This window comes from Lemur catta, chromosome 11, assembly GCF_020740605.2.
Source record: "Lemur catta isolate mLemCat1 chromosome 11, mLemCat1.pri, whole genome shotgun sequence".
In the NCBI taxonomy this organism is placed as follows: Eukaryota; Metazoa; Chordata; class Mammalia; order Primates; family Lemuridae; genus Lemur; species Lemur catta.
The window spans coordinates 38,323,905-38,350,717 of record NC_059138.1 but is presented as its reverse complement, the minus strand read 5'-3'; the positions used below and the strand labels follow the sequence as shown (position 1 = coordinate 38,350,717).

At 46.6% G+C, this 26,813-nt stretch overlaps 1 protein-coding gene across 12 annotated transcripts in view; it reads right to left on the bottom strand.

Annotated features, from left to right (window-relative positions):
- Nucleotides 1-1,093: 1,093 nt before the first annotated feature.
- ATXN7L1 (ataxin 7 like 1) overlaps nt 1,094-26,813 on the bottom strand; it is a 229,574-nt gene continuing 203,854 nt past the window's right edge. For 5 of the 12 annotated variants that reach the window (XM_045564954.1, XM_045564956.1, XM_045564961.1 and 2 more), the window contains 4 exons: nt 20,304-20,496; nt 16,085-16,206; nt 14,335-14,640; nt 10,399-11,725 (listed from right to left, as the gene is read on the bottom strand). In XM_045564954.1, the coding sequence (XP_045420910.1) occupies nt 10,624-11,725; nt 14,335-14,640; nt 16,085-16,206; nt 20,304-20,496 (1,723 nt within the window). In that variant the 3' untranslated portion in view covers nt 10,399-10,623. Of the gene's footprint in view, nt 1,267-2,162; nt 2,302-2,629; nt 6,255-7,854; nt 7,930-10,398; nt 11,726-14,334; nt 14,641-16,084; nt 16,207-20,303; nt 20,497-26,813 lie in introns of those variants that run through there. The other 7 variants (XR_006738251.1, XR_006738249.1, XR_006738250.1 and 4 more) reach the window with 7 other exon arrangements.

Genomic DNA, 26,813 nt, shown 5'->3' with positions numbered 1-26,813 from the left:
AAGGCAGTGACGTTCCGTGGAAGAGCAGCGGGTGGAGGGAACAAACAGGGTGCCCATCAGCCAGCCGTGTGGACATAGTGCCTCATTTAACCTCTGAGCGTCTCGGTTTCCTCACCCGTAGAAGAGGGACTTTAAGATCACTTCCAGTTTTCATGGAGCCTTTCCAGAGTCCCAGGTTCAGAAAAAATAGAACGTACAGGCCCCTTGCAGAATGGAGTTTGAAGTCACCCAGGCCAGCACAGTGCTGAGTGGCCGGTCACAGACAAAGCTTTCGGAAAACCAGTGGACAAAAGAAGTCCTTGGTGCTGGAAGTGCCACACCGATGTTTTGTAACTGCAGACAATCCAATTTTACAAGTATTTATTTAATGGGCTGACTACGTGCCAAGCTTCAAATCTGCTTCCTCTGGTTTTCTGTTCTGCACAATAATGAAAATATTCACTTGGGCCTGAGGCAAAATGACAAAAGTATCTGCCTTAGTTTGCCTGAGAGCTTTGTCTCCAAATGGCCTTGCTCTGCACTGGGCTTCTCCACGTCAGGGCCTTTCTTTGATCACAAACCTCAAGCGTGCTCTCAACGCTGTCTGGCAATCCAGTTTCTTCTTTCTTTTTTTCTTCTTTCTTAGTTTGAATCTAGATTTCACCAGTTTCTTTAGTAACTACTTCACTCTTTCTTTATTCTCCTCAACCTTCTCTCAAGCTCTCACGCACGTTCTACTGGCCTCACGGTCACTGACAAAATGGAAGCCACAGACAGTGGCTTAAGAACTTTTCTTTCTCTTTGGTTTTTTGAGATAGGGTCTCTCTATGTTGCCCCAGCTGGTCTCAAACTCCTGGGCTCAAGCCATCCTCCTGCCTCAGCCTTCCGAGTAGCTGGCACTATAGGTGTGCACCAGGATGCCCGGCTAATTTTTCTATTTTTGGTATAGATGGGGTCTCACTCTTGCTCAGACTGGTCTTGAATTCCAGGCATCAAGCGATCTTCCTGCCTTGGACTCCCAAAGTTCTAGGATTACAGGTATGAGCCACCTTGACCAGCCTCAAAACAGAACTTTATAAAAAAAAAAACAACTTTTATTTGCATTTATTTTATGCTGAATTTATTCCCAAGCCATAAATTTTGGTCTGTTTAGTTTCAGTTTTTTCTTGGACATCTTTTTCTTCCGTGTAACCTCCTCTTCTGGTTTAAGAACAATTTGTTCCTCTTTAGTAAGGATCATCTCACACAACAGGGGACCTCAGGCATGGGTTAATCCAAGCACGGGACCTGTAAATACAGCACACATTTTGAGGACTTTATTCACCTGGATGTGCTCAGTAACCACAGAATCTACATCTAAACCTTTAAGTTCAGCAATGCTCTTTGTATTTTTAAGCATGTGCAGCAAAAATTCAGCACTCTTTTTGGGTCACTGACCCTGTGTTCAGTCTCGCCACTTGGCCTGGGCACACCTACCACTCCAGCACCCTGACCACGGAATGTCACACATTGCTGGCGTAGAGTGCCGTTTTTCACATTCTTGGTGGCTTTTCAAATAGGCATGGGCATTTTCACAGGTGTTCCTGAAGTGAGTAAGAAGATTTGAGCCTCCTGATTTGCATGATTTTGTGGGTTTACTGGGTCAAGGGAACATCAAGCCATTTTCAGAGATCACCTTGGGCTGCTTATACAAAGAGCTCGAGACAGAGGCTCCTGTTCTCCCCTAAACGCTCCTCCTGCTGGCCCCTTGAAAAAACCTGTTCCTCTTTTGTTCACTCTTAAGGAGTGACATTTCCACCCAACACAATTGCTCTACCGGAGACCTGGGGGTCATTCTTGCCCTAAGCAAGTCTTGTCAATTTCCTGTCTAAATTGTATCTGGAATCCATTTATTTCTCTTTACAGCTACTGTGTCATCCTGGGACCACACTGACGTTCTCTCCCATCTGGTCTCTTGCGATAGCATCCAACTGGCCACACAGCAGCCAGGGTGCCCTTTTAACAGATCAGATCATGCTGTGCCCCTTCTTAAAGCCCCCAAAGATTCCCACTGGATTTGGCACAAAATCCAAACTCTATGAGACCTTTTGTGACCTTGTCTCCACTTTCTGTCCATCTCTCTGCCCCTGCTCTGTCCGTAGTGGATCCTCGCTAGGTCCAAGAGCTCCACAAGCTCTTCTTACCTGGGGTGAGCCGTGCCTTGAGGCGACTTCGGAGAGAACTCCCGACAGACCACTGCCCCCTCCCTCTGTTCTACATGTTTCTGCTGTTATTTTCTCTCTCACAGAACTCAGTTCTTTCCACTATAGCATTTGCCGCAATCTGTAATGACACATTTGATCGTGTGTTTATTTATTAGTATTTGCTCTCCCTCCAGCCCCCCTTACTGGGCAGCTTCCAGAAAGCAGCTGGGATTGTCTGTTTCCCGTCACTGAGCACAGAGCGCCTAGCCCAGGGCAGGCACAGAGAGGATGCTCTGTAAATATCTGCTGGATGAATTCGCTGTCTTCTCTTCTACTCTCTGTCATCTCCTGCCTCACACATAATTCCAGCAGGAAGGCTCTTCTGATGAGAATGCCTTCACTCAAAAGAAAAATAAAATACCCCAAATTTAAATTTTATGAAAACCCGAAGACTTCGTTTTACAAACATATAAATTATTTTATTTACAAAGCCATGTTACAAAAAAAAAAAAAAAGCAAAAAAAAAAAAAATACAATCGCTCACTGGAGAATATTTCCAGGCCTGGTGTTGAACCATGGCAGTATCAATAGATACGTGTTTGTTCTTTCCTTTTAAAACTGTAAGCCATAGAATTTACTATTTACACCTACTTTAGACATTAATTCTGCTTACAATATCACAGGCATGGAATGAATTCTATCTGATAGTGCTAATACATAAAGGTGCGGGACAAAGAAGGAAAATACTTAGTGTTACAAAATATGGATCGTAGAAAGGAAACCCACTCCACAAGTGTGGCATTTGTTCAGGATGATTGGACATGCTTTCTTCAAAATTCTTCTGGAAAAGGTTCTAAAATCGGTAGTAGGAAAGGACAAATGAGCAGGTGCAAATTCTTGTCTGTGCAACAACAGTTATTTAATATACCCCATGACTGACCAGCTACATAAAACCCACAGAGTTTTGTTAAAGTGCCATGGGCCGACAGCATAACAAAATAGAAGGTAAATAGAAAATTTCTTTTTTTCCTTTTTTAAAACAGGAGTTCACTGAGAATCAGCAATAATAGAATATGCTGTATAAACTATTCTCTACAAAGGTTGATCAGCGTTATTTACAATTGGTACATTGATACAAAAGAAGGCATACAAGTTATCCAAGTCGCGTTTTTTTTTTTCTGTTTTTTGTTTTTTTTTTTATGGCTGACAGGTCTAAGCATTGCGTTATGCTTAACAACCAGAGCTTTCGAGCCTCTGTGGCTGGCGACGAGTCAGGAGATCTTCAGGCAAACAGGGGTGTGTGCAGTCAAGGGGCCGGGAGAGAAGACTGAGCGGGTGTGCAGAGCGGAGGGACCCAAAGGATGTCACCCGAATAATGCTTCAGAGGCTGCTCCAGTTTAACTCCATGAAAACAAACCCAAAGAGAACCTTCTATTTGCATTCCATTTTTGAAGCTGCAAGTTTCTAACACATCATTATAAAGTAAACCTGTAGTTGATCGTGAAGGAAGAAATGCTGTGGGTTTCCCTTTTTTGCTCAGTTTTCCAGAAATGTCCTCACCTTGGTCACAGCCAGTCTTTCAACAAAGTAAGCAGCATTCGATGGGGAGCCTCTTTATTCTGGCTTCCAATTCCAGATGGAGAGAGCCACAATGTTTAAGCTGAATGGCTCCTTCGGTCTCTGTTGAGACATTATTTCTCAGGAGCGGCCACGGAATCTCCCAACCTTTGTTTTCCCTCCTCGAATACAACAGTTTATAAATCAGAGGGTTATTTTGTTGCTGAGATTTTGTTTTGTTTTGTGTTTACTCCCGTGAGTTTTACAACTCAAAATAAATTATAAAAAACAACAGACTTCTGAAACCGAACAAGACAAAAATTGTGCAAAAATAACAAAGATATGTACATACTTTTCAGTCTGAAGAAATGTACAATTAAAAACATAATTCAAAGAACATTTTAAAAATATAAACATTGCTTAAACTTTCCTAAGTTTCATATTGTTTCTGAAACTATTCTGGTCAGTTAGCTCTGTAATATAGTAAAACATAAATTATTACAAAATTAACACTATAAAAATTTACTTTAAGAATATCTTCTAAGCTTTTTTCCAAAGGGTCTAACCTTGTTTATAATTTCTTAAACATTTATAAGTCTTAAAATCTGCCTTAACCTTCTTTTTTTAAAAAAAGAAAAAGTAACAATCGTCCGTTCAATTTGCAGTCTCTTTTTCCCAAGATGTAAATAAACCAGCATATAAGTGCACTTTTAACACTGTAGAAATAAAAATGAAATCATCCGAACTAATGTTCTGATACTTAATATCAACTCCTGATTTTTAAAAAAATCTTCATTTTATACTAAAAAATTTAGTAATCCTATAAGAAACACTGTCAGTGCAATTCCATTGATGCAAATCACTCCGTTTGCCTCCCGTCTTTGCAGATTCCAGTCATAAGGTGAGACTTAACAGTAGTCTGATCTTTGGGTTGGGGGACGGGAAAGGGACGGGAAAGGAAAGGAAAGCGTCAGGGTGGGGACGAGGGTTGTGCCCAGCTGTAAAACTAGCATTCATTTCTGATCTAAGGATGAAGCAAATCTCCTAGTGGCTCTGCTCCATCCCGTATGCAAAGTTACAGAACACCTATTTTATATTGTTAACTCCTTTCCTGATTATGACTCCCTATTAGAGCTTATGGTATTGCTGTTTCTTTCAAAACCCCAGTGTGAATGTTTCTGTAGCTGCTGGGTTCCAACGGCTCTGTCCCGGCTCTTCCAAATGGCTCCTGGTCACTAAGCAGTGGCTCGTCCTTCCCATGCCTTCTTGGGGATGGCTGTCTCTGAGTGGGGGCATCTGGTCATGTAGCACATGCTGGTCAATGGCTGTGCTGATCCCGCCGGGTGCCTGTGGCCCAGGCCACGGGGGTGGGTGGGAAACGCTAGTATTTATTCTCACAGGGGGTTTGACACGTAATTCTCCAAGGAAGCTTTCCCCAGAGGACCCTTCCTAGCCCGGAGGGCACCTTGAGAACCTGCAGCAGCTGTGTGTGGTCACCATGCCTCCTCAGGGAGTGGCTTTCTGGGTTCTCATGGCCTTTTTCCTGGGATTTCTCCCTTTCTGGCTCATCCTGCTTTGGGCACTTGCACACTGTGCCCTGGAAGGGATTCGGTAGATTCCCAACAAGCTCGGACCACCACAGTCACTGGGTTCCCACCATCTTTTGAGGGATTGATTGTCCCCTACCTCCCAGCTCTGCTTCCTGCCACCCTCCCAGACCCAGTCCAGCCCCTGTCCCTGACCTGGTGTCTCCTTTCTGAGCTGCACAGCCGGACAGTGGAAATGCGTAAGCCACATCATGAAATGGAGCTGTTCTCAATTGTGCCCCTAGCATTAGGCTCCAGCCATGGTGGGCTGTAGAAACCTGATGAGGGCACCTCCCGACCCTCCCACCTGTCTCTCTGCTTTCAGCTTCTCCCCAGCAAAATTACCTCCCCCTGCATGCAGTCCAGAGGGGAGGCTGTAAGAGCCAGTTCCTTCCGGGGGCGGTGGGGACCCAGTGAGTGGCAGGTGGAGGGATGGGAGGGAGGGATCTGGTGGAGAGGACAAGGAAGGAAAAGGACTCTGTGTGTGCTCAAGTTCAAGAGCTTCAGGCAGTGCCAACCCAGAACTGATGTTCTGCCATGTCTGCTCGCATGGGTGGAGCAAGATGATGATGCAGTAGCAGCATCAGGAGCTAAGAGAGTACCCCAAATTTGGAAGAATGTATAAATTATGTGGCAAATGAAAGGAAAGACAACAGAAACAAAACACTGGTGTTGTTTTCTGTAAATCTCAAATTCACGTTCTTTTGCCTGTTTCTTCAAAACTAAAAACTGGTCAATTGAAGAAAAAAAAAAAAAAAAAAGCAGAAGAAGAAAGGCCAGAGCCACAGGCAGGGCAGAGGAAATAGACTCTCCCCCATGGCCCACTCCCCTCCCTCCTCCTCCCCACGGCCTCCTGGGGTGGGATCAGGGGGCCTGGAATTGGTTTGGAAGTGGCTTCATAGTCTTGTTATGGAAGAGTCCTTATCCTGCCCATTCTGTTTGTGTTCTTCTAGGAAAGAAAAGAAAAACTTGTTTCAAAACCATATATTTGAGATTATCCACAAGAATTCAAGGATGGAGCCCCAGTTTTCTCATCTCTAGTCGAAAGGATAATATCCCACCTCCTGTATACAGTAAAGGGCAGCTGGAACAGCAAATGACGTGACGGATGAAAGGACTCCACGTATGTGAAGCAGTCACAAAGACCCTCGCTGTAGAGGAAGTGCCAGGGACATTTATGGGATTCCTCTTCAAGAGAGGTGATCAAATAATTGATGTCTTCATTTTTATAATCTATTAGTTCACCTTTTCCTACAAAACCTACAGATGACCTAGTGGATTATCTAAGGAAGAAGAATAGTGTTGGGTTAAACATAGAGGCTCTGGAGTTGGAGATTTTGGGTTCAAGTTACTTAGCTTCTTGGTACAGCCATCTTCATCTATAACATGAATATAATCATCTTGTTTCTCACAGGGTTGTTAAAAGATGTAAATGTGTAACGTATATAAAGGGCATAGTCACTGTGCTATGGCAGAGAAAGGGCTCAACAAGTGGTAGCTATTGTGATTATTATTTTTAAGGCTGATTGCAGGCATTTTGGGTTCCAAGCACCTCTGCAAGAGACCCCATACCCAGAGGCCGAGTGGGCATGGATGTGCCTCCCTCACCACGCAGCGCAGGTGATGGCTTCAGGTGCACAGGCAAAAAAAGGGCGATAGTGTCTCAAAATGGGGAGAAGATCCTTCTTGACATGGGGGTACAAAAACTGTTTCCCCATAATCTTCATCCAAACTCTACACCCCAAATTTGTGGGAAAACCCCAAAGAGCAAAACTCAAACACATCATTACTTGGTGTCTGCAAAACATGCGGCACACTAAGACACACAACAACACAGCTGTGTATCAATATATACATACATGTATTTTCCAACCAGACATAACGGGCACAAGCCCATCCTCTGACTGTCCCTGGTCTTCCCCAGACACGTACACGTACATTCTCTTGAGAAAATCATTTGTCACTGGGCGTACACATTGACTACTCTCACATGTCAAGTTTATAAAACTGCTGAGTCTGCTTTGAATATTCCCAACATGAAACTGCATCCTGAATGGTGGCTGTCGCTCACCAGAGGCTGTTGAGAAAGCAGTGACTGACACATGCCAAGGGCCTTTACTCAACATCATCTTACTGGATTTTCACAGTAGCCTTAGGAGGTAGGCAGCAATGTTGCCATTTAACAGATGAAACAAATGAGACTCAGAGGAGAAATCTGCCTAAGATCACACAGCTGGTAATAATAACAGCTAACACTCTTTTAGCTGTTGTTTCGTGCGTTTGCTACGTGCCAGGCATTTTCTAGAGGCTTTAAGTGAATAAACTAGTCCCCACAAAAGCCATACGAGGTAGGGGCCGTCCTGATGCCCACTTTATAGACGGAGGAAATGGAAGCACAGAGAAATGAAGTCACTTGCCTAAGGGCACAGAGCTAATAACTAGAGGCCGTGGTTAGGCATGCTCTTCACTGGAGATGAGAGTCCAGCCAGGGCCCACACTCCTTCCGCCCTGCCGATGAGCCTCTGTGTTGTCGTCCCCCCGTAACTTACCTGTCGGCTGTGTCCTGGGCTGGATATGCTTGAAGGACTGGATTGTGACAAAGCTAGGCTGCTATTTTTCCCAACCTGAAAGACACCAGTGAAGCCCCACTGAGACACACGAGCCGGCCTGGGAAAGGGCCACTACCGCCACAGGTTGCCAGGGGAGGGAGGGGGCAGCACAGCATCGCCTCATCCCCGCACGTCGATTCGGAACTGCTGTCTCCACCGTAAATGGCAGAGAAAACGGGAATGTTTCAGGGGGTGCCTTAGCGATGCCCTCCTCCTTCCCGGAGGAACAGTGGAATCGGGGGAGCTCTTGATTCTGCTCCCCGGGTGGACGGACTGCACGTTGCAGGGATGAGGACGAAGGCATCTGGTTAGAAGCCCGGCCCCTCTTGGGAGCACATCGCTTAGCAGAGGCCCAGCTTTTCCACCTCCGACCCTCCGTCCCAGACCCGTCTTGTTTCCAGCCCCGACTCCCTCAGAGCAGCTGCAGATGCAACGCCTGGGTCCTTTGCTGGGTCAGTTTTCCTGGCCAGGAGACACAGGGTGCTGTTCTTCAGAAGAATAGCACGATGGCGCTGCAAGTGGAGGGGAGGGCCTGAGCTGGGGCATGTGGGCGTGGCCACTGCGCTCTGCCCCTTCCTCTGTGACCGTCCCCGGGGGAGCCGATTCCAGGTACTATCCCTGTGTCCCTGTCTTGTCTCCAAAGGCAGCTCTGGCCTTCGCCCTATAAACAGCTCCTCTTCTGCATGAACTGGCCTTTGCGTAGATGTTTGCCTTACATTCAGTCTTGCTTTCTGTTCATTTTAATACTTCTGTGGCAACTTCTAGCCTTGTGCCTATCAGGTACAATTAAATAGATCCCAAAGTTGTCCCCAAGGCACAGGTTTATCTTGGATTTCTCAAGCTCGTGCTTTGCCTCTCCCAAACCCAGGGGCCTTCGCCTTTCCCCAACACTTGGCATCACGGGTGGTGACCCTGGACAGAGCTTTTTCTTAATGGCCTGGTGACTGGCACCAAGGTATTCCCTGCATTAGAGAACCAAAGCTGACCGGACCCGAGGCAGCCATTAAATGCACCAGGTTATTTGATTCCCCGTCTTCCTGAGTACTTGTCTGCTCTTTCTACCGCCAGTGTGGGCTGATTCACCGTGTTTACCAAGCACTTCCTGTGGTCCTGCAGACCAAAGGATCAACACGGCAACACTGACTCAGCACAGGGGCGCTCCATTCACAGCATGGAGCCCAGACTCCAGAACCAAAACGCCTGGGTATAAATCCCAGCCCTGCTATTTGCTTGCTGTGTAGTTACTAATACTTACTTTGGGTACCTTACTTAACCTTCCTGCGCCTTGGTTTACTCCTCTGTAGAATGGGAGTAATAGCAGGTAACTGTAATATGAATGCTTGGAACAGAGCCTATCACATAAGTGTTAGGTGCTGGAACTTTACCTAAAATGAGGAGATGCCATGTAGCCTTGCTGCCCCAGGTGTGGCCTGCAAACCACTGCTGCGGCACCACCTGGGAGGCTGCTAGAAACAGACTCCTGGTCCCACGCAGGCTTGCTGACTCAGCACCTGCACTTTCACAGGACGCCCAGGTAATGTGTGTGCATATTCAAGGTTGAGACGCCCTGGCTCTGCCCTTCACTCTGAGACCTGGAGGTGGCACTGACCAGCAGTTTTGTCTCCAGGTAGAGCCCTGTGGGCGCTGGTCCCCCACCCCCACGCCCCTGGAAGTGGGGAGCCAGATGGTGCCCCAGACTCCAGCCAGAGGACCTGCGTCTTCCCCTCCTCTCACCTTGGCCGCGGGTTGCAGCTTGTCTGGCCCTTGGGTTCCAAACTTGCTGTTTCTCATGTGTGTACTTGTGATTTGTGAATCCCCCTCAGGATGTGCTCTTCGTGAGGTTATAACAAGTCTCATAAACGGTGACACAAAACATTAAAACATCTTTTTAACAACTGCCTCCCATCTCTCCAAAGTCCTCCTCCCTAGACTCGGCTGGGCTTGGGATTTGGCCCACTTAATGCTGCGGCTGCCACTGCAGTCTCTGCACACGCTGCCCCCACAGGCGCACTCGCTCTGCAGAGAACCCCAGGCCGGGCCCCTCCCTGCTTCTGCCCCATCTATGTCCATCTATGTCCAAGCGCCCCAGAGTCTGGGGCGGGGGTGGCGGTGGGCTCTCCTAAGTAGCTCCCCCAGCCTGAGGAGGAAGACTAGACTCGGGGAGGAGAGCAGAGCTCGAGGGAAGGAAACATGTGTTCTCAGATTGCACTACGTTTTCTCAGCTTCCCACGACACACCCTCCTATTTGCACAATGGCACTGAACACTTCTTTGCCAGTTGGTGGGAGGTGCACCTTTAGGAAGGAAGGAGTTACGTTACGAGGAGGTGGGGGCTGAGGCAGCCTGGTAGAGTGAGAGGGACAGTCACCTGGGAGCCAGGACACACAGGCTACCACTCCCCAGGCGGGACCCCGGCTCATCATTTAACCTGCCTGGGCCTCAGGCTCCTCCTAAGGGGCTTCCCAGAGATCAGACCCAACTTATCAGCAACAGAACTCTTTAATGACATTGTCCTCAGAACCTCAAAATATAAGACAGAACTCAGAATCTCTCTGTGCCTCAGTTTACTCATCGGTAAAGTGGTGGTAACAATTGTACCACCTACACTGGGGTGCTGTGAGGACAAAATGAGGTAACATTTGTAAAGTGCTTAGAATAGTGCCCAGCACAGAGCGAGAGTTGTAGCAAGTATTTGTTAAATAAACTGCTCTCAAAGCAGAGGGCGAACATTGCCTTCGGGGAAGGCGAGAAAAGGAGTCCCGCTTGTGTCACCTGTCTGAGCCACCTGGCTAAGCAGGGGCGCTGCCCAGCTCCCCCTGCCCCCCAGAGCTGGTGAAGGCAGTGCCAGGAGGTCCCTTACCTGCCGAGAGGAGGTGCTGTTAACGGGCTCGGGCACCGGTGCAAGAAGGCCGGGCGGGTTCTTTTTGTGAACGCTATTCATACCAGGCATTTTAGTGATTTTACAGGCTTTGCTACTAGAACTCGAGTTCTTACGCTTTTTTCCTTCTGATTTGTCAAAAGAGAGGGGCAGAGAAGACACGGCATTGTGTGAGGCCAGAGAGAGGTCCCCTGCGTGGAGCGCGAGGGAGGGCACAGAGAGGGCGCAGGAGTCACTGCTGCCTCCCACCGCGCCCACCTGTCTCACTATGTCCGCGGGGCTGCCGGGCAGCGAGGTCCGTCCTGAGGGCTCCAGTTTGGCACTGAGTGGGCTCAGCCCGTTGTTTGAGTTGTGCACAGACAGACTGTTATAGGGAAGGGCCGCCTGATAGGAGTTCAAAGCTGAACTGGCGTTCAAAACACAGTTCTTTTTGTGGGGCCCTGACAGTGGAGACGAGAGGGGTGTCTGCAAGGACAAGGAGGAAGAGGAGGAGGAGGAAGTCGAAGACTGCGGCTTCCTCTTTTTGTTACTTGGAGACTCGTCGCTACGGGCAGACAGGTCTTTGACTTTTGAGGATTTGCTGGTTTTGGTTTTGGATGGCTTGTGGGATGGGGAAGGGATGACGGCTGGTATCGGGGACACGGCGGATGGGGCCTTGAAGGTTGAGTCCATGATGCTGAGGGTTGCGGCCACATGAGGGAAAGCTGTGGTGTGGGGCATGAGGGCGCTCGGGTCCGGCGATGCCACAAAAGCTGCGTTTGAGAGCATGGCTGATGTCATTATGTAAGAAGAGGTGAGTCTCGAGCTGATGGGAGCTGAAGGAAGATACACAGCACTGGGGTTGCTGAAAGGCTGCAAAACGGATGCTGGAACAGGGGTGGTGATGTGGGCTGCTGGCGAGGGCAGGGGGCTATCTGCCGCAGGAGGGATCTTCCTAAACATGAGAGAAGAGTGAAAGAGAAACAGTGAGACGTCGGGTCGGCATCGCTCAGGAGGCTCGATGAAGTTTGCGCATCAGGGCTACAGAGGACACCCTGGCGGAACCAGACTATGGAAAATGAAGCCTTGAAGGATGGTGAGATCTGAAGGATGGCCCTTGCTCATGGTGCCCCCATTGCAACATCCAGCACCTAAATGGAATCACTCCCGGTCCTCAGATGCTTTCTCCATGCTTGGCTACTGGACAATGGCTGATTTGGGTTCATGAGTAAAAGGCAAATGTTATTTATAATATAAATTTTCCCAACAGTATTCTCCCCTCTCAATTTCTCTCTCTCTCTCTCTCTCTTTCTTTCTTTTTTTTTTGGCAGCAATGAAGGTGGTTTTTAATGAGAAGTGGTCATTTCACATGTAGGTCCTGGTTTGAAGTAAGAAATGTGAGGACAGGGCTTTGCTACCTGGGCATATGGGCTGGAGTGTCCCCCTCCACCCACGGCAGCCTCTGTCCACAGACTCTCAGGGTGTCCCAGGCCCCTGTATGTCCCCTGTGTCCCCACCCTGCTCAGGGCTGGAGGCAGTCTGCATCCTCCTGCATTTGCTGTCTGCAGCCTCTGGCGTACTCTGCAGAGAGCCCCACTCCCTGTCTGCTGGTAGCTGCTGCGTCTCTGCGGCCCGGCCGTGGAGGGGCAGGGGCTCAGGAAATGGAGACGATGTCAAGTTGCCTGTACTCAGAACTGACTTTTTTTCCTATTCACCCCATTCTACCTTAGCTCTCGCTCAGAGGAGCTATATGGGGGTGTGGCTGCCCTTTAGCAGGTCTTCCTGTCCCTGTATTTGGAAAAGGTGGGGGGCGGGGCTCTCAGGTATCCAGAGAAGGGGACCAGGAATTTCTAGTTTGTTCTGAAGATAAATGCAGGATATGGGCAGGAGGGGAAACATATGGACAGGAGAGGGGAAACCCACTGTTTTCTTCTTTGGTTTTCTTGGAGCCTGGGGAGTGCCTCAGAGTGAACTCCCCGGAGCCAAGGCCAGCACCAGGCAGTGGGTCACTTTTGGAGCCCCCCTGAAAACTCAGTCTTTTGACTTGTGCTGGAAATGGCTCCTGCATCCAGTCTATGGGCTGGGTCAACACTGCTGCTACTCTGGGGACCAGGAGGAGGCACAGTGGCTGTGAGGTCACTGTTGGTTCCTGATTTTGCAGGACAGGATGCTGACCTCAGGAGCCGAGTGGATGATTTCAGGCTGGTCCTTTCCTACTTCTCACCGTTCCCCCACCACCCCCCATTTCCTGGGGAAATCATTTCAGTGTAGCTGGGGCTCACCAGCAATTAGGAACGAACTTTCCTTCTCTGAAAGCCGCACGTGAGGCCTGTGCCCCAGCGGGCCTCACTGCGTCCCTCCTCTCCTTTGGGGGCCACCTTCCCGGCTGTAGTGTCAGGACCAGGTGCCAGGGAACTCTGCAAAGAGGCCCCACTGAGATGCAAACGCCTCTCCTAGCCTTCCTCTCCCTGAAGATTCTGTTTTTTTGGCCTGCACTTTGGTGGAGCCTGTGGTTTCCATCTTTAGGGTGGAATCCAGAGGAATCCTTGAATATAGAAGCACAGCGTCCTTGAAAATGTCAGACCGAGGAGATCAAATATAAGAGACAAATGTTGCCAAACCCACGGCGGCCATGGTGGCGTTGTGAATTTACTTTCTCTCAAGACTAAAGAAGGTCAGAGATCCTGTCAGCACTAAACGAGCTGCTCCATAAATACTTGTTGCAATGAATGAATGAGTGAATGGATGGATGGATGGATGGGCAGGTGGATGGGCGAGCAGGTGAATCTCAGCAGCAACATAACCGTACTGTCAGGGACCATGCATGCTGGGCAAGGACTCCCATGGCACCAGACTGGAAAGGTCTACACATCCTTAGAACTGTCTGGCACTGCACAACCCCTCCCTGACAGGGCTGGGGAACATTTCTCAGCGTGTGAGGTGTCAGCAAACTTTCCTGCTGTCTCTGTTGCCTTGCTGTGTACTACAGGCATCCCACTCAATCTGTCCTTGACTCAAGTCTCCTTACCAGCTAAAGTGTGGCTAGAAATACATGGGGCCAGAGGTTTAGCAGCTACTTGTGATACAAAGTTATTTACAAATACCAGATGGCTCATTTAGAGAGGATCTCAATCCATGACTTTGAATGGGATCCACTTTTAATGTCCCAATTTATAACTTTCCCATTAAATAGTATAAATTCATTCTTCAGCTTGTGCTGACCAGCAGAGTTGAAGTCCTAAATCTTACCTGGCGTTGGTATATTTTCTGTCTCTTTCCTTCCTCTCCCCACTGATCCTGAGTGCACTGTGGGGGCAGTGGGAGGGGAGCGGGGGCAGGGGAGGGGCACGTGGCAGCTCACTGTCCCAGGGAGCCCTCCCCCCAGGCCAAATGTGTTTTTCTAGGTGCCGAATGGCGGTGGATCTCAGCTTCGCTGGGCTGTGCCCCGGCTTAAGCTTTGCACACTGGCCTAGGGAAGTCCCATACACAAGCCCATAGATGCGAATAAATTACTGACAGTGCCCATCCTCCCCTGCCAGGTGGCATGGAGGACCAGATGCTGACCTGGCTGAAAGAGAATACTGTGTTGGCGTCTCCTGATGCAGAGTTAAATGCTTGTTAAAGAAAAAAGAGTCTTGGCCGTTCCTTTTCTTCCTAATGTCTTCCACGCCCCCATCGGCTGCCATCCCTCCAGGTTCGGGCCCGTCGGGGCCTGGGGTTTGGGCAGCGAGGTTGAGAGGGCAGCGGGGTGCTACGCTCTCCAGAGTTGACACCCAGGCAGCCCCAATGTTGCTCAGTGACAGCAGATTGGTTAGGCAAGTCCTGAACAGGGGGGAGGGACCTGATGCCCTGTGGCTCGGGCTTCTGTGCCTGAGGAGGAAAGGAACATGGAGCTTGAGCGGACAGGACACCAGGGAGTGCAATACAGATCAACACATTCCTTCCGCGTGTCCGGGATTTACACTTCCATACAACAGGAGAGCAAAGGGCTGCGAGAATCACCAGAGCTGGCTGCCATCTTGGGGAACAAGTGCAGAGGATCAATCACCAAATAACTGAGATCACGGCAACCCCACATGCAGCGCCAACCTGTTGCTGTTTGGAATGGGCACAAGTCGATACCAAGGGTGCCCTTCAGACACACCGGGCAGTCACTCAAATGGGAAGAAACGATAAGCTTCTCTTGTGGCCCTTTCCTACCTTATACGAAATGTCAACATGTAGTCCTAAGTCCACCATGAGAGCTCAACGCAGACACAAATGGGGCTCACTTCTCCTAGAAGCTCAGGTCTGGAAGCTCTTTAGGCTTTTAGAAAAGGGGCTGAGGTGTCAGAGCTGTCTGGGAGAGGGGCAAGTTTTGAATTCTGTTCCCCTCCCATTTCTTAGAAATGCCTTCGTTGCCTCTCCTGGGCCTGTGGGCAGAGCAGGGGTCTCAGCTGTTGGCCATCCTGGACTCTCTGGGCCCAGGCTTAGGTGGTCCATGACTGGAATGGACTGTGATGTCTGGAGAGCTCACCTGTGTAGGAGTAGGGAGGGGTACGCCCTGTGGGCTGGACTGACATTATCAAGTGGCCAGTGTGGCAGTGCCTGGTGTGCTGTGGTCTGAGAGAGTCTAGGCCTGTCCTGCCTTCCCAATCGCATTCTACCAAATCAAGGTTTCTTCCCTTTTCATGAATCCCCCACTGATATGTAAATACATTGGGAAGTGTTGGAGAATAAAGGGACCTGAGAGAAAAGGGACATAAGTCGAGTTTAGGGGAGAAAGAAGTACAAGTAAAGGTGAGGAGGGCATCCTAGGGAGCTGGGAAGGGCCAAAGACAAACTTAACCGACTTCACAGCATTGCTCAGGATCTGCCCTGTTGGCAACTGTTCATATGTTTTCACAGGACAGCAAAGAACTAGAAATTGGTCCAGAACCATTATGAAATCTTTAGTACTGATACTGTAGCATTAACATTGCAAGCAGAAACATATTCTTAATATCCTTAGATGTTCTTAGTAGTAATAATAAAAAGGCCCTTTAACACTGTTAAATAAACAAGATCTCATCTAACATCCTTTTCATTTAGTTTAGAATATAACCAACACAGAAATGATCTCCAAAGCAGAAAAAGCATACAGCACATCATACGTATTTCTAAAAAACTTTGGGCAAACCATTAAGACCCGATATTTAAGAATTAATCAAGAATCCCGATTTGAGAATCATTTTGTTCTATGAAAAGCCAACAACTGACATTTACTTGGAAGGTTTGGGCTCAGATCATTGTGGGGCAGCTCTAATCTTATACTGCACAAAAACTGCTCACTTACTTCCACATCTGTGAATTCAAGTGTTTTTCTACCATGGAGTTTAGCGCGAATCGAAAACGATCCCATCTTCTATCAAACACATAGTACCCGCGTCCCATGAGGCGACTGCCGAATGAGCAAAACTGTGAGGGGAAAAAATTGTAATTTTGATTACAGGTTAATAAGCTAATATAAACTATACAGAGAAAAATAACATTTGCATAAAAACACACAGGGGCACCATTTTACTCGAAATAAAGAAGCAAATGGTACTGAAGCCAAAAATATTTCTGTGGTACCGTAGTTTGAGCTCTAGATTTTCTGCATAACCTCACATTATAACTCAACCATGGCTACATTCAATTTTCTGCGGTGCTGAGGGGGCTACATTCTCCATTCCAGGGACTGAGCCAGTATTTTAGGTTAAGAAACACACAGCACAACCGCCAGCAGTGGGGTGATTTCTCAGCACCATCTGTTCATCACATCGTCCATCTTCTCAAGGAACCCAGTGGCTCCCTGCTTCTCACGGCAGTAATGGAAACTGCTTGTTCTGGTGTCCCGGGTCACACCTTTCCTATCTGATGTCCACAGAGCACTTTGCTTCCAGCCAGGCTAAAAGCCCTCCTTTCCCAGTCCTGACCTCATCTCTGCCTTCCCCAGCCCCTGCCAGCCGTCAAGCTTTTGCTCATGCTGTTCCCGCTGCCTGCTGTCTCCTCTCTTTCCTCTCTCTTTTTTTTTTTTTTGAGACAGAGTCTCACTCTGTTCCCTGGGCTAGAGTGAGTGCCGTGGCGTCAGCCTAGCTCACAGCAACCTCAAACTCCTGGGCTCAAGCGATCTTACTGCCTCGGCCTCCCGAGTAGCTGGGACTACAGGCATGCGCCACCATGCCCGGCTAATTTTTTCTGTATATATTTTTAGTTGTCCAGCTAATTTCTTTCTATTTTTAGTAGAGACTGGGTCTCGCTCTTGCTCAGGCTGGTCTCGAACTCCTGAGCTCAAATGATCTGCCCGCCTCGGCCTCCCAGAGTGCTAGGATTACAGGCGTGAGCCACCGGGCCCGGCTCCCTCTTCTCTTTGTCAATCCAAATCCTCCCCTCTCTCAGTGCCCTAGTCAAGATGCTGATTTCCAGTGGCCCTCATCTGATTAACCTTCCCACTGTGAATTCCCACGCACACCTATTGCATACTGTTTTATGTTATATATGTAATGCCTATGTACCTGACTCAACTACCAATGTGTAGACAGGGGGTCCCATTCTCTTCTTCTTCCCTCCTTACTATGAGCATAGTAGGGATTTGGGCTAATGAATGGATTGGGGAGACAAGGTCCTACAAAATCTTTAAAACACACCATCATGTTTAAAATATATGGCTGAGCTGGGCACAGTGGTTCAAGCCTGTAACTCCAGCACTTTGGGAGGCCGAGGTGGGAGATCACTTGTGGCCAGGAGTCTGAGACCAGCCTGAGCAACACAGTGAGACCCTGTCTCTACAAAAAATAAAAAACTTAGCCGGGCGATCACTTGAGCCCAGGAGTTTGAGGTTACAGTGAGCTATGATGATGCTACTGCACTCTAGCCCGGGCAACAGAGCGAGACTCTGTCTAAAAAAAATAATTTATATATATATGTGTGTATGTATATATATATGTACACACAAATATAATATATAGCTGAAATACGGGCATTCAGATGTTCAATTATCACCATTTGATTATGATGTTAGGACAACCGGAAAGCCAGGAGACAGAAATGCAAGCGGCCTCTGACAAGGTGACATTTGGCTGGTCTAGAGCTCAGGCGAGTCTGCAAATGACTCTATAACTCAAAAGCAGCTTTTCCCCCTTCCTCCAGGCCTCCTAGCAGCTCCCTGGCCTCCATCCCAGACACAGGGTTGGATTGGCACTCATTCCACAAACCCATCCTGGAACCAGCCTTTGGAACAGTTCTCCGGAAGAAATGTAAGACCTTCCCTTTGTTCTGTTTCTGCTTGTGTTTTGGGGATTTTGCATTAAAATCTTGCCAACCCATCAAATCTGGTAGCGCTGATGAAAACCACTTTTCTGCACCTTCATATTAAGTGCTTACTGACCAAGCAAGAAAACACACAAAGGGAATTCTCCAACGTGGAAGCTGGTCCCCAGTGGCATGTGGGAGCTGTTCCCAGCCTGGCCATCACTTGTTCCTTCATCCCTATTGCTACAGACAGCACCGAGCAAGCATTCATTACCAAAAATGATTTGAGAGAAAGGTCAGCAAAGAAACAAATCCATGGCCTTTCCATTAAAATCAGCAAACCACTGAGGGCACACAGATGCACCATGTTCTGAGTTCAGCTAATCCTCTGTAGTCTGGCAGCTTGTCATTTGGACAAATGTCTTGATGTACTCCAGAGTCTGGCCTTCTGGTAAAGCCTCGTATCTTTCAGACTCCGGAGCTAGAGACACTGTTTTGTCTTTGCTCCCTGTGCATTATCTAATTCCCTACAGGCACAAGGCAAGGTGGACCCGGGAGACTCCTATGCCCAGACGGCATGTGATGTTCTCAGCAGAGCTGCAGATCCTCACTGCTGGTCGCTGTGGTCCTCCTGGTTGCCTACAGCCATCCACTCCCACCTCTTCCTGTCTTTTCCTTGCTCACAGAACCACACTTTTGTCCTGCTATCTGACATGGAACAGTAAACAGGGAAGGTGGGTCTCCTCCCAGAACCTGGTTTCGTCCTGTGTCTCTGCAATCCCTTCCTTCTCTACCATCGATCAATCTAGGGGTGGGCACGTGACCCATCTCTGGTGGATATAAGGAGGGGTCTGCAGGGGGTTTCACAGGAAGATTTGCTTTCCTAATGTAAGACAGCAACTTGGAAGAAGACCCCTTTTCTATCTGTCCCTTTGCATCCTGTGTGGAAATGCCACTGGGTGAGGATGGGAGATTGGAGCTATGGCAGACGTGTCGGAACCATGCATGAAGGCGAAGAGAGTTGCAGAGATTGTCTCTCGGCTCCACGACATTGTGGAGAAGCTGAACAAAGCTCGGAAGCACCTACCTCTAAACTCACTGCTTGTGAGATGATTGAGTAACCTTAGTGCTTTTGCCATGTGAGTTGAGTTTCCTACTCCTGGCAGTCAAAGGCATTTCTAATCATCCCTGACTGTTTCTCCCATCCAAGTACAAATCAGTCCTGACCCTGCTTAGCTTCCCAGATCAGATGAAATCAGGTGCATTCAGGGTGGTATGGCCGTAGACATCCTTGATGATTTCTGTAGTGGCCAAGAGACAAAGTCTCAGGCTGTTGTAACCATCATCCCCAGAAACAGGAAGTACATGTGGCCTTCGTTCATCATACAGACAGAAGGGAAGAGGGACTCACTCTATCTTGATGCAGGACTGATTTTGCTCACACAGTCCCTGAGATCTAGAGATAGTCAAACTAATCCTGCAGGGCTCAAGCTGGTACCGGAGTAAACCACTGTGGGGTCCCACATTCCAGACCCCTGCATTTGGCTCTGTGATGGTAACACCAGCCGTTCCCTTCTTAGCTGCTCACAAGGCAAACATAAACAAGCCTCTAGCAGATCCTCCAACTTCCCACCTCAATTTTAATGACCGTCTCAAATGTTTAAGTGGACTCATTCAAAGAACTGGGAAGAAAGTGCCCTTTTTGTTAATCAGCAGTCATGCTGACCTGAAATGCTTCCTCCTTCCCTCAACACACACACACACACACACACACACACACACACACACACACACACACACACACACACACTCCCTCTCTCTCTCTCTCTCTCTCAGTTCTGGTGCCACACAGCCACACTTACTAATAACAATAAAACTCAGAACCAACAGGGAGAACACCAGCGAGGGCTGGGCACCTGATACACTGCTACGACAGTCAGTCTCCAGGGCAGCTGAACCAGGCTAACTCAGACATGGGGGGCTTCATTTTAGATGGCCAAGGCCAGAAGGTCAGCTCCCACGTACACTTATAGAAACACTGTTTCCCAGGCATTCTTGTTTCAAGGTGGACCACAAATACTCAGGGTTCTTACCAACCAGGAGCCCTTTCCTTTCCTTTTGTGACATTCAAGGGTATTTCTAAGGCAATCACTCAACATTGAGCTAAGCCTTTTCCCCAAACACTGTACTGGTGGCCTTTCCTTAGGCATGTGTGTCTGGCATGATCACCTAAATGCCTGCAAAGCACAGGGGAAACTGCACGGAAGAGGCAGGAGGCTCACCGCGAGAGGTCTGGGGTGGTGTGTGGAGAACTGACAGTCTAGTTTCTCGGATTCGTCGGCTCCGTCCATCTCCCCTTCATCACTGGACAGTCGGCTGGCAAGGTCAGCTCCGACTGGGGGCAGAGGGGGCTCTGGAGTGTAGCCGCTGTGATTTGAAGACGTGCTGCTGCTTATGCTGTTTGCAGATGACGGTCTACGAGCAAGAGGGGGGAACAAACAGAATAAACTTTTCTGAGGTAACAAGATCCACCCAGGTTAATGGTGCTCGGAAAACAGCCCGATTAGCCTTGCCAATACGTCAGGGAGGGCAGGTCAATGGCAATTTTGCACAAGGGAAAGAATTAAGGCTGAAAGGTTAGCAGTGACCAGCTCTCTGCAGTCACTGGGTCAAGTTAGGTTCTGCCCCACCGGCTGTCTCAGGCTGGTGACAGGAACGAGGGAAAGGCACAACAGCGGAAGTGGAATGTCAAATACAGGAATGTGACAGAGAGTTAATTAACCCAGAACTAATCTTCTGTGAATTCAGTTACAACTGTTCGCCCATTTGCATGTAAGTCATTTGCACTTGCCATGAGGTTGCTTCCCTTTGAAAGCAGAACCCGACAGGAAGATCAACAGGTAACAAGATCAGAGCAATCACCAAAGTATCAGTAAGGAAGAATCACAGTCCTCTGCACATGTTATTTACTACTAAACTACGACTTTATGAAATTGTTACCACACTGGCATGAAGAAAGGTTTTGTCCTGGTGATGGGCCACTAATTCCCTTACCCATAGCCATGCCTGTTTCTTTTTTCTTTTCTTTTCTTTTTTTTAAGACACAGGGTTGGTCTTGCCTTGTTGCCCAGGTTGGAATGCAGTGGCAGGCCCACAGCTCGCTGTGACCTTGAACTCCTAGGCTTAGGGGATCCTCCCGCCTCAGCCTCCTGAGTAGCTGGGATTACAGGCATGTACCAACAAACCTGGCTAATTTTTTTTTTTTTTGGTTGAGATGGGATCTCGCTATGTTGCTCAGGCTGGTCTTGATCTCTTGGCCTCAAATGATCCTCCCACCTTGGCCTCCCAAAGTGCTAGGATTACAGGCACGAGCCACTGAACCCAGCCTGTGCTTGTTTCTTAATATTGACCCATGTGTAGTTTAACTGTATCTTCTGAGGATGAGTGTTCAATTCAGTTTTGGCAAGCCACTTTACCCCACTGCAGGGCATGGTTGGCTCATAGTAGGTGTGGAAGAGCGATTTTTCTCAATGAAGGAATGAATGAATTCCATGTGTATATATGTAATAGATGTCATCTCAATTATGGGTAACCTTACAAAAAAGCAATGTCACAATAAGAGGTAACACTACATGCTTCCTAAGCAGTAAAAAGCAAAACAAAACAAGACAAAAGCAAAAGCAAGCACATTCACATTAGTAGAAGAGTTAGAAGAGGAATAGTTACAGTTAATTGTTACTAGTTTATACCATTTTTCTATTTTCATCAGGTGATCAACCAGGGAGAGGTGGCAAAGATAGGGAGAAAAAGTAGTTTTGGGGAATAAAAATCATGATAAAAAAATTGTTTTGCTGCTTTCTGCTTTGAATGCTGCCCCTTCAAGGTCACATGAAGCAGCACTGTTGATCTGTCACCCTTCTCTCTCATTTTCACCCTGGATTCTCTGCTGTTTTAAAATCTTTTCAGTTCTCGAAGACCTGAATTCATACCAGATTCCAAAAGAAGTCACTTAAAATAAAACCATGAAGGTGGAAACAACTCAAATGTCCATCAACAGATGAAGGGATAAACAAAATGTGGTATATCCATACAACGGGATATTATTCGAGTTTTAACAAGGAATGAAATTTGGATACGTGCTACAACATGGGTGACCTTGAAGGCATCATACTAGATGAAATAAGCTAGACACAAAGGATGAATATGGGATGATTCTACTTATATGAGGTACCTGCACAGAAATTAGAGCAGTGGTTATCAGGAGCAGGAGAGAGGGAGGGATGGGGAGTTCGTGTTTACTGCGGACAGTTTCAATTGGAGATGATGGAAGAGTTCGGGAGATGGATGGTGGTGATGGCTGCACAACATTGTGAATGCATTTAATGTCACAAAACTGTACACTTAAAAATGGTTAAAATAGTAAATTTTATGTTACATATATTATACAATAAAAACAAAACAAAGTAAGGGCATAGGTGGTTTTTCAGTATCATTACAAGAATTCTGTTAGGATGACAATTTATTAATGACTATCTCTTTCTCATCCATATAAAAACTAAGATGCCATTGATTGTGTGTGTTAACAGTCGATAGTCCAAAGAACACATGTCCCCAGCCATTCTTCAATACCAACTCTTCTATAGCAGGAAGGGGCAATAACACTAATGTCTGCTAACAGGTGAAGACACACATAATAAAACCATTTAGGTGATGCTGAAACACACACAGGAGGAAACAGCACCCATAATCCTGCCGCCCAAAATCGACTGCTATGAGCATTTTGATTTACATCCTTCCAGACTTCTTTACTGTGCATACACATGCATATGCATTTTTAAGCAAGAACTGGATCACACTGTACATACTATTTTGAGATATGCTTTTTAAAAAAGCTAGTGATGTTTTAGAAATCTTTCCATGTATAGAACTATATCATCATTTTTAATATTTCCCAGTAATCTGTAATATGGATATATCATATTTTACTTAACTAATCTTCTACTGATGAACATTTGTTTCCAAACTTTCAAATAGGCTCTATTTGAAGCCCTCTCTATCATAATGGGACCTCCCTCTCCCGTGGGAGATAAAAGAGAGCTGGATTTTGTAAAGTGTGAAAACAGTATCATAGCTATATAGGAAATGAGCTTTACTTTTTAAAGATGCACTTGGAAGTCTTCAGAGGTGAAATGCCACAGTATCTGCAATTTACTTCAAAATACATCATCAAAAAACATAGATGAAGCAAGTATAATTACAAAATATTAATATAACAACTGTTAAAACTAGGTATATGGGTATTTAATATACAATTCTCTCTACTTTTCTGTACATGGGAAAAATTTCATAAAAAAAGTGAAAAAAAAAAAAGAAAAGAGAGTTAGTAGTATAGGTATATGTAAGATAGTTGCTAAAGAACTTCCAAGGGTATTTTTTTATTTTAATTTTTTCCAGCTTTATTGACGAATATTATTCTTTATTATTATTATTATAGTTATTATATTATACTTTATTACTATTATTGAAGTATATTATACTCTATAAAAGATACAAATAAAATTGCATATATTTAAGGTGTACAAGTGATGATTTGATATATGTATATATTGTGAAATAATTACCGGAATTGTTAACATATCCATACCTCACATAGTTACCATTTTTTTGTGTGTGTGTGGTGAGAATACTTTTCTTTTAGAGACAGGGCCTTGCTATGTTGTCCAGGCTGGTTTTGAACTCCTGGTCTCCTGCCTTGACCAAAGTGCTGGGGTTACAAGTGTGAACCACACCGCACCCAGTCATTTTCTGTTGCGAGAATACTTACGAACTACTTTCTTAGCAAATTTCAAGTGTACAATACAGTATCATTAACTACAGTCACCATGCTGCATAGCAGATCCCTAGAACTTGTTCATTCTATAACTGAAAATCGTCCAACATCTCCCCATTTCCCCCACCCCTCAGCTCCTGGCAACCAGCATTCTATTCTCTGTTTCTACGAGTTTGACTTTTTTAGACTCTACATATAATCATACAGTATTTGCCTTTCTCTGACTTATTTCACTTAGCGTAAGTCTCTCAAGGTTCACCTATGTTGTTGAAAATACAGGATTTCTTTCTTTTTTATGGTTGAGTAATGTTCCCCTGTGTATATAGACCACATTTTCTTATCCATTCATTCCTCAACGAACACTTAGGTTGTTTCCATATCTGGGCTACAGTGAATAATGCTGCAGTGAACACGGGAGTGGGAAAAACTTCCTGTTAAACAGAGCAGATGGATCACACACTCTGACCTTTTCTCCCTTCCAAAACTCTACTAAAATGACAGTAAAGGGATGAAAAAAGGCGTCAGCTCTAAAGAACAAAGAGATCAGCAGAGATACTGTGATAGTTATGGAGACGACTTCCCAATATCCTGTAACCCCTAAACCAGTAATAGGAATCTCTTTCATCTTTCGTGCTAATGATTGGTTTAGAAAAGGGCATGAGAAATAAAAGAAAATTTTTTGTTTAGAGGTGGGGGGCTTTTGGAAAGATTTTTCTCACTTTACAAAAGAGACACAAGGCTCTGGTGGGGGCGTTGACAGTCGGGGAGGCCATGACTGTGTGGGGGCAGGACATATACGGGATATCTGTGTACCTTCTGCTCAGTTTTGCTGTGAACCTAAAACTGCTTTAAAACATAAAGTCTACTAAGAAAAAAAAAACAGAGAGGTACACAAGGGAAAGGTAGTCCCAACTTCATCTGGACCTTATTATATATGGATGTGCCTAGAATTGCTACAGGACTCTGAGGATGAAGCCAAAAGCCTGAAGAGGGTGGGTGGAATGAAAGAAGGGCAGAGAAGGTGAGCCAATCCCCCACTGTTGGGGACTGGAGCTCCTTCACCTCTGGACTTCATGTCACATGCAATAAGAAATTTCCTAATTTTTTAAGTGTATGGTAGTCTGTGTTTTCTGCTACTTACACCTGAGGTGTCCTAACTGATGTAAGCATGAATAAGGTATTTCAACATATTCAGACGACAGAATGTGGCTGGAGAAGTGTTAACCGACAGGAAAGGAGCTGAGGAGGTGCGTGCCTGGACCTACCCAGTGCTGCACAAGTCGTAGGTGAGGTGAGGACTGAATACAGCGGGAGAGTTGAAAGTCTTAATGTACGGCAGTTGGACCTGCAGGTCATCTCTGCTGCCTCACACAACCAGATGTCTCACCACTGTTCCTGCCAGGGCACCCTCCTTCCCACTCCAATCAACTTCCTAACAAGAGCACAAAGGCTTACTCTCCAGAGCAACTGTACTGGGGAGATTCTAGACATGGGGCCACCAGGCTCCGCAGAGAGTGGGAGCGAGGCCCAGGGCTGGACGCCGCGTGACTGTGGGCTGCCCTCAGCCAGGGCTCCCGGAATGCCTATGGCCAGGCACATCAGGGCGGATTCCTCCCTTGAGAAACTGAATGGCCCCGGGGAAGTGGCTTCCAGATCTCACTTTTGGGAATCCTCAAACAAAAGGCTGATTGGTGAGCAGATGCACTTTTGGTTGTCAGACCCACACAGACTTCCAGCCAGCCTGTTAGAGCCGCTCTGCTAAATACGACTGGCTGGGGAACAACACCCAGCACTCCTGGAGCACCTCCGGCATGAGACCGATCAACCAAACATCAAAGACACGAACACATGAATGACACACACCTGGAAAAATGAAGATAATGAAGGAAAGAGAAAAAAAACTAGAGAAGTTATCTTCAAAGATATACAATGATATTACCCCTGAAAAACTCAAGTATTTTGCAGAATATTATAAGAAACAACCAGGTAAAGAGAACCAGATCCTAAAAAATAAAAAAGAATCATAAATTAATTATTTAAGATAGCATTTTAAAGGTAAAGTCAAAGAAAATCTTTTTTTTTTTTTTTAAAGAGATGAGGTCTCACTCTGTTGCCCAGGCTGTAATGCAGTGGTGTGATCATAGCTCACTGCAGCTTTGAACTCCTGGGCTCAAGGGGTCCTCCCATCTCAGCCTCCCAAGGAACTGGGATTACAGGTGTGAGTCACCACATCTGGCTCAAAGAAAATCTTTTAGAAAGTGGGACAAGGAGGTAAAGAGACAATAGGAGAAACAAGGTAAGAGAACTAAAAGATCAGAGCAAAAAGTCCAATATCCATCTAACAGGAGGTCAAGAAAGACAGAATAAAGGCAATAATGGGGAGAAAATTAATCCAAGATGCAACACAGGAAAATGTCCCAGAAGAGGATAGGTATTTCCAGACTGAATGGATCTACTGAGCACCCAGCATAATGAATGAAAAATGAGCTACATCAAGAGTCATCACTGAACTTTCAGAGCCCCGGGCTTCAGAGAAAAAAAATTATTTGTGTACAAAGAAATGGAATCAGAACGTTACTAAACTTCTCGATAAAAACTTTCCAGACTAAAAGTCAATGGAAAAAAATGTCCTCAAAATTCTGTAGGGAAATGGTTTTCAATTCAGTTATATACTCAAAGAGATTATCAATTAAGTGTGAGAGTAGAATAAAAATAATTTCAAAATTGACCTCCCGTGCATCCTTTCACAGGAAGCTAATGGAGGAGCTTCAGTTTTACTCCATCAAAGTAAGGGAGCAAACTCAGAAAGAGGAAGGCATGGGACCTGGGAAATAGGACTTCCAACACAGATAGAGTGAGCGGATGTTCCAGGACGGCAGGAACTACTGTGTTTCATTCTAAGTCTTTGGTTCTATTTGAGTTTTGAACTATGTGCCTATAGTACTCCGATTAAAAAAAGAAG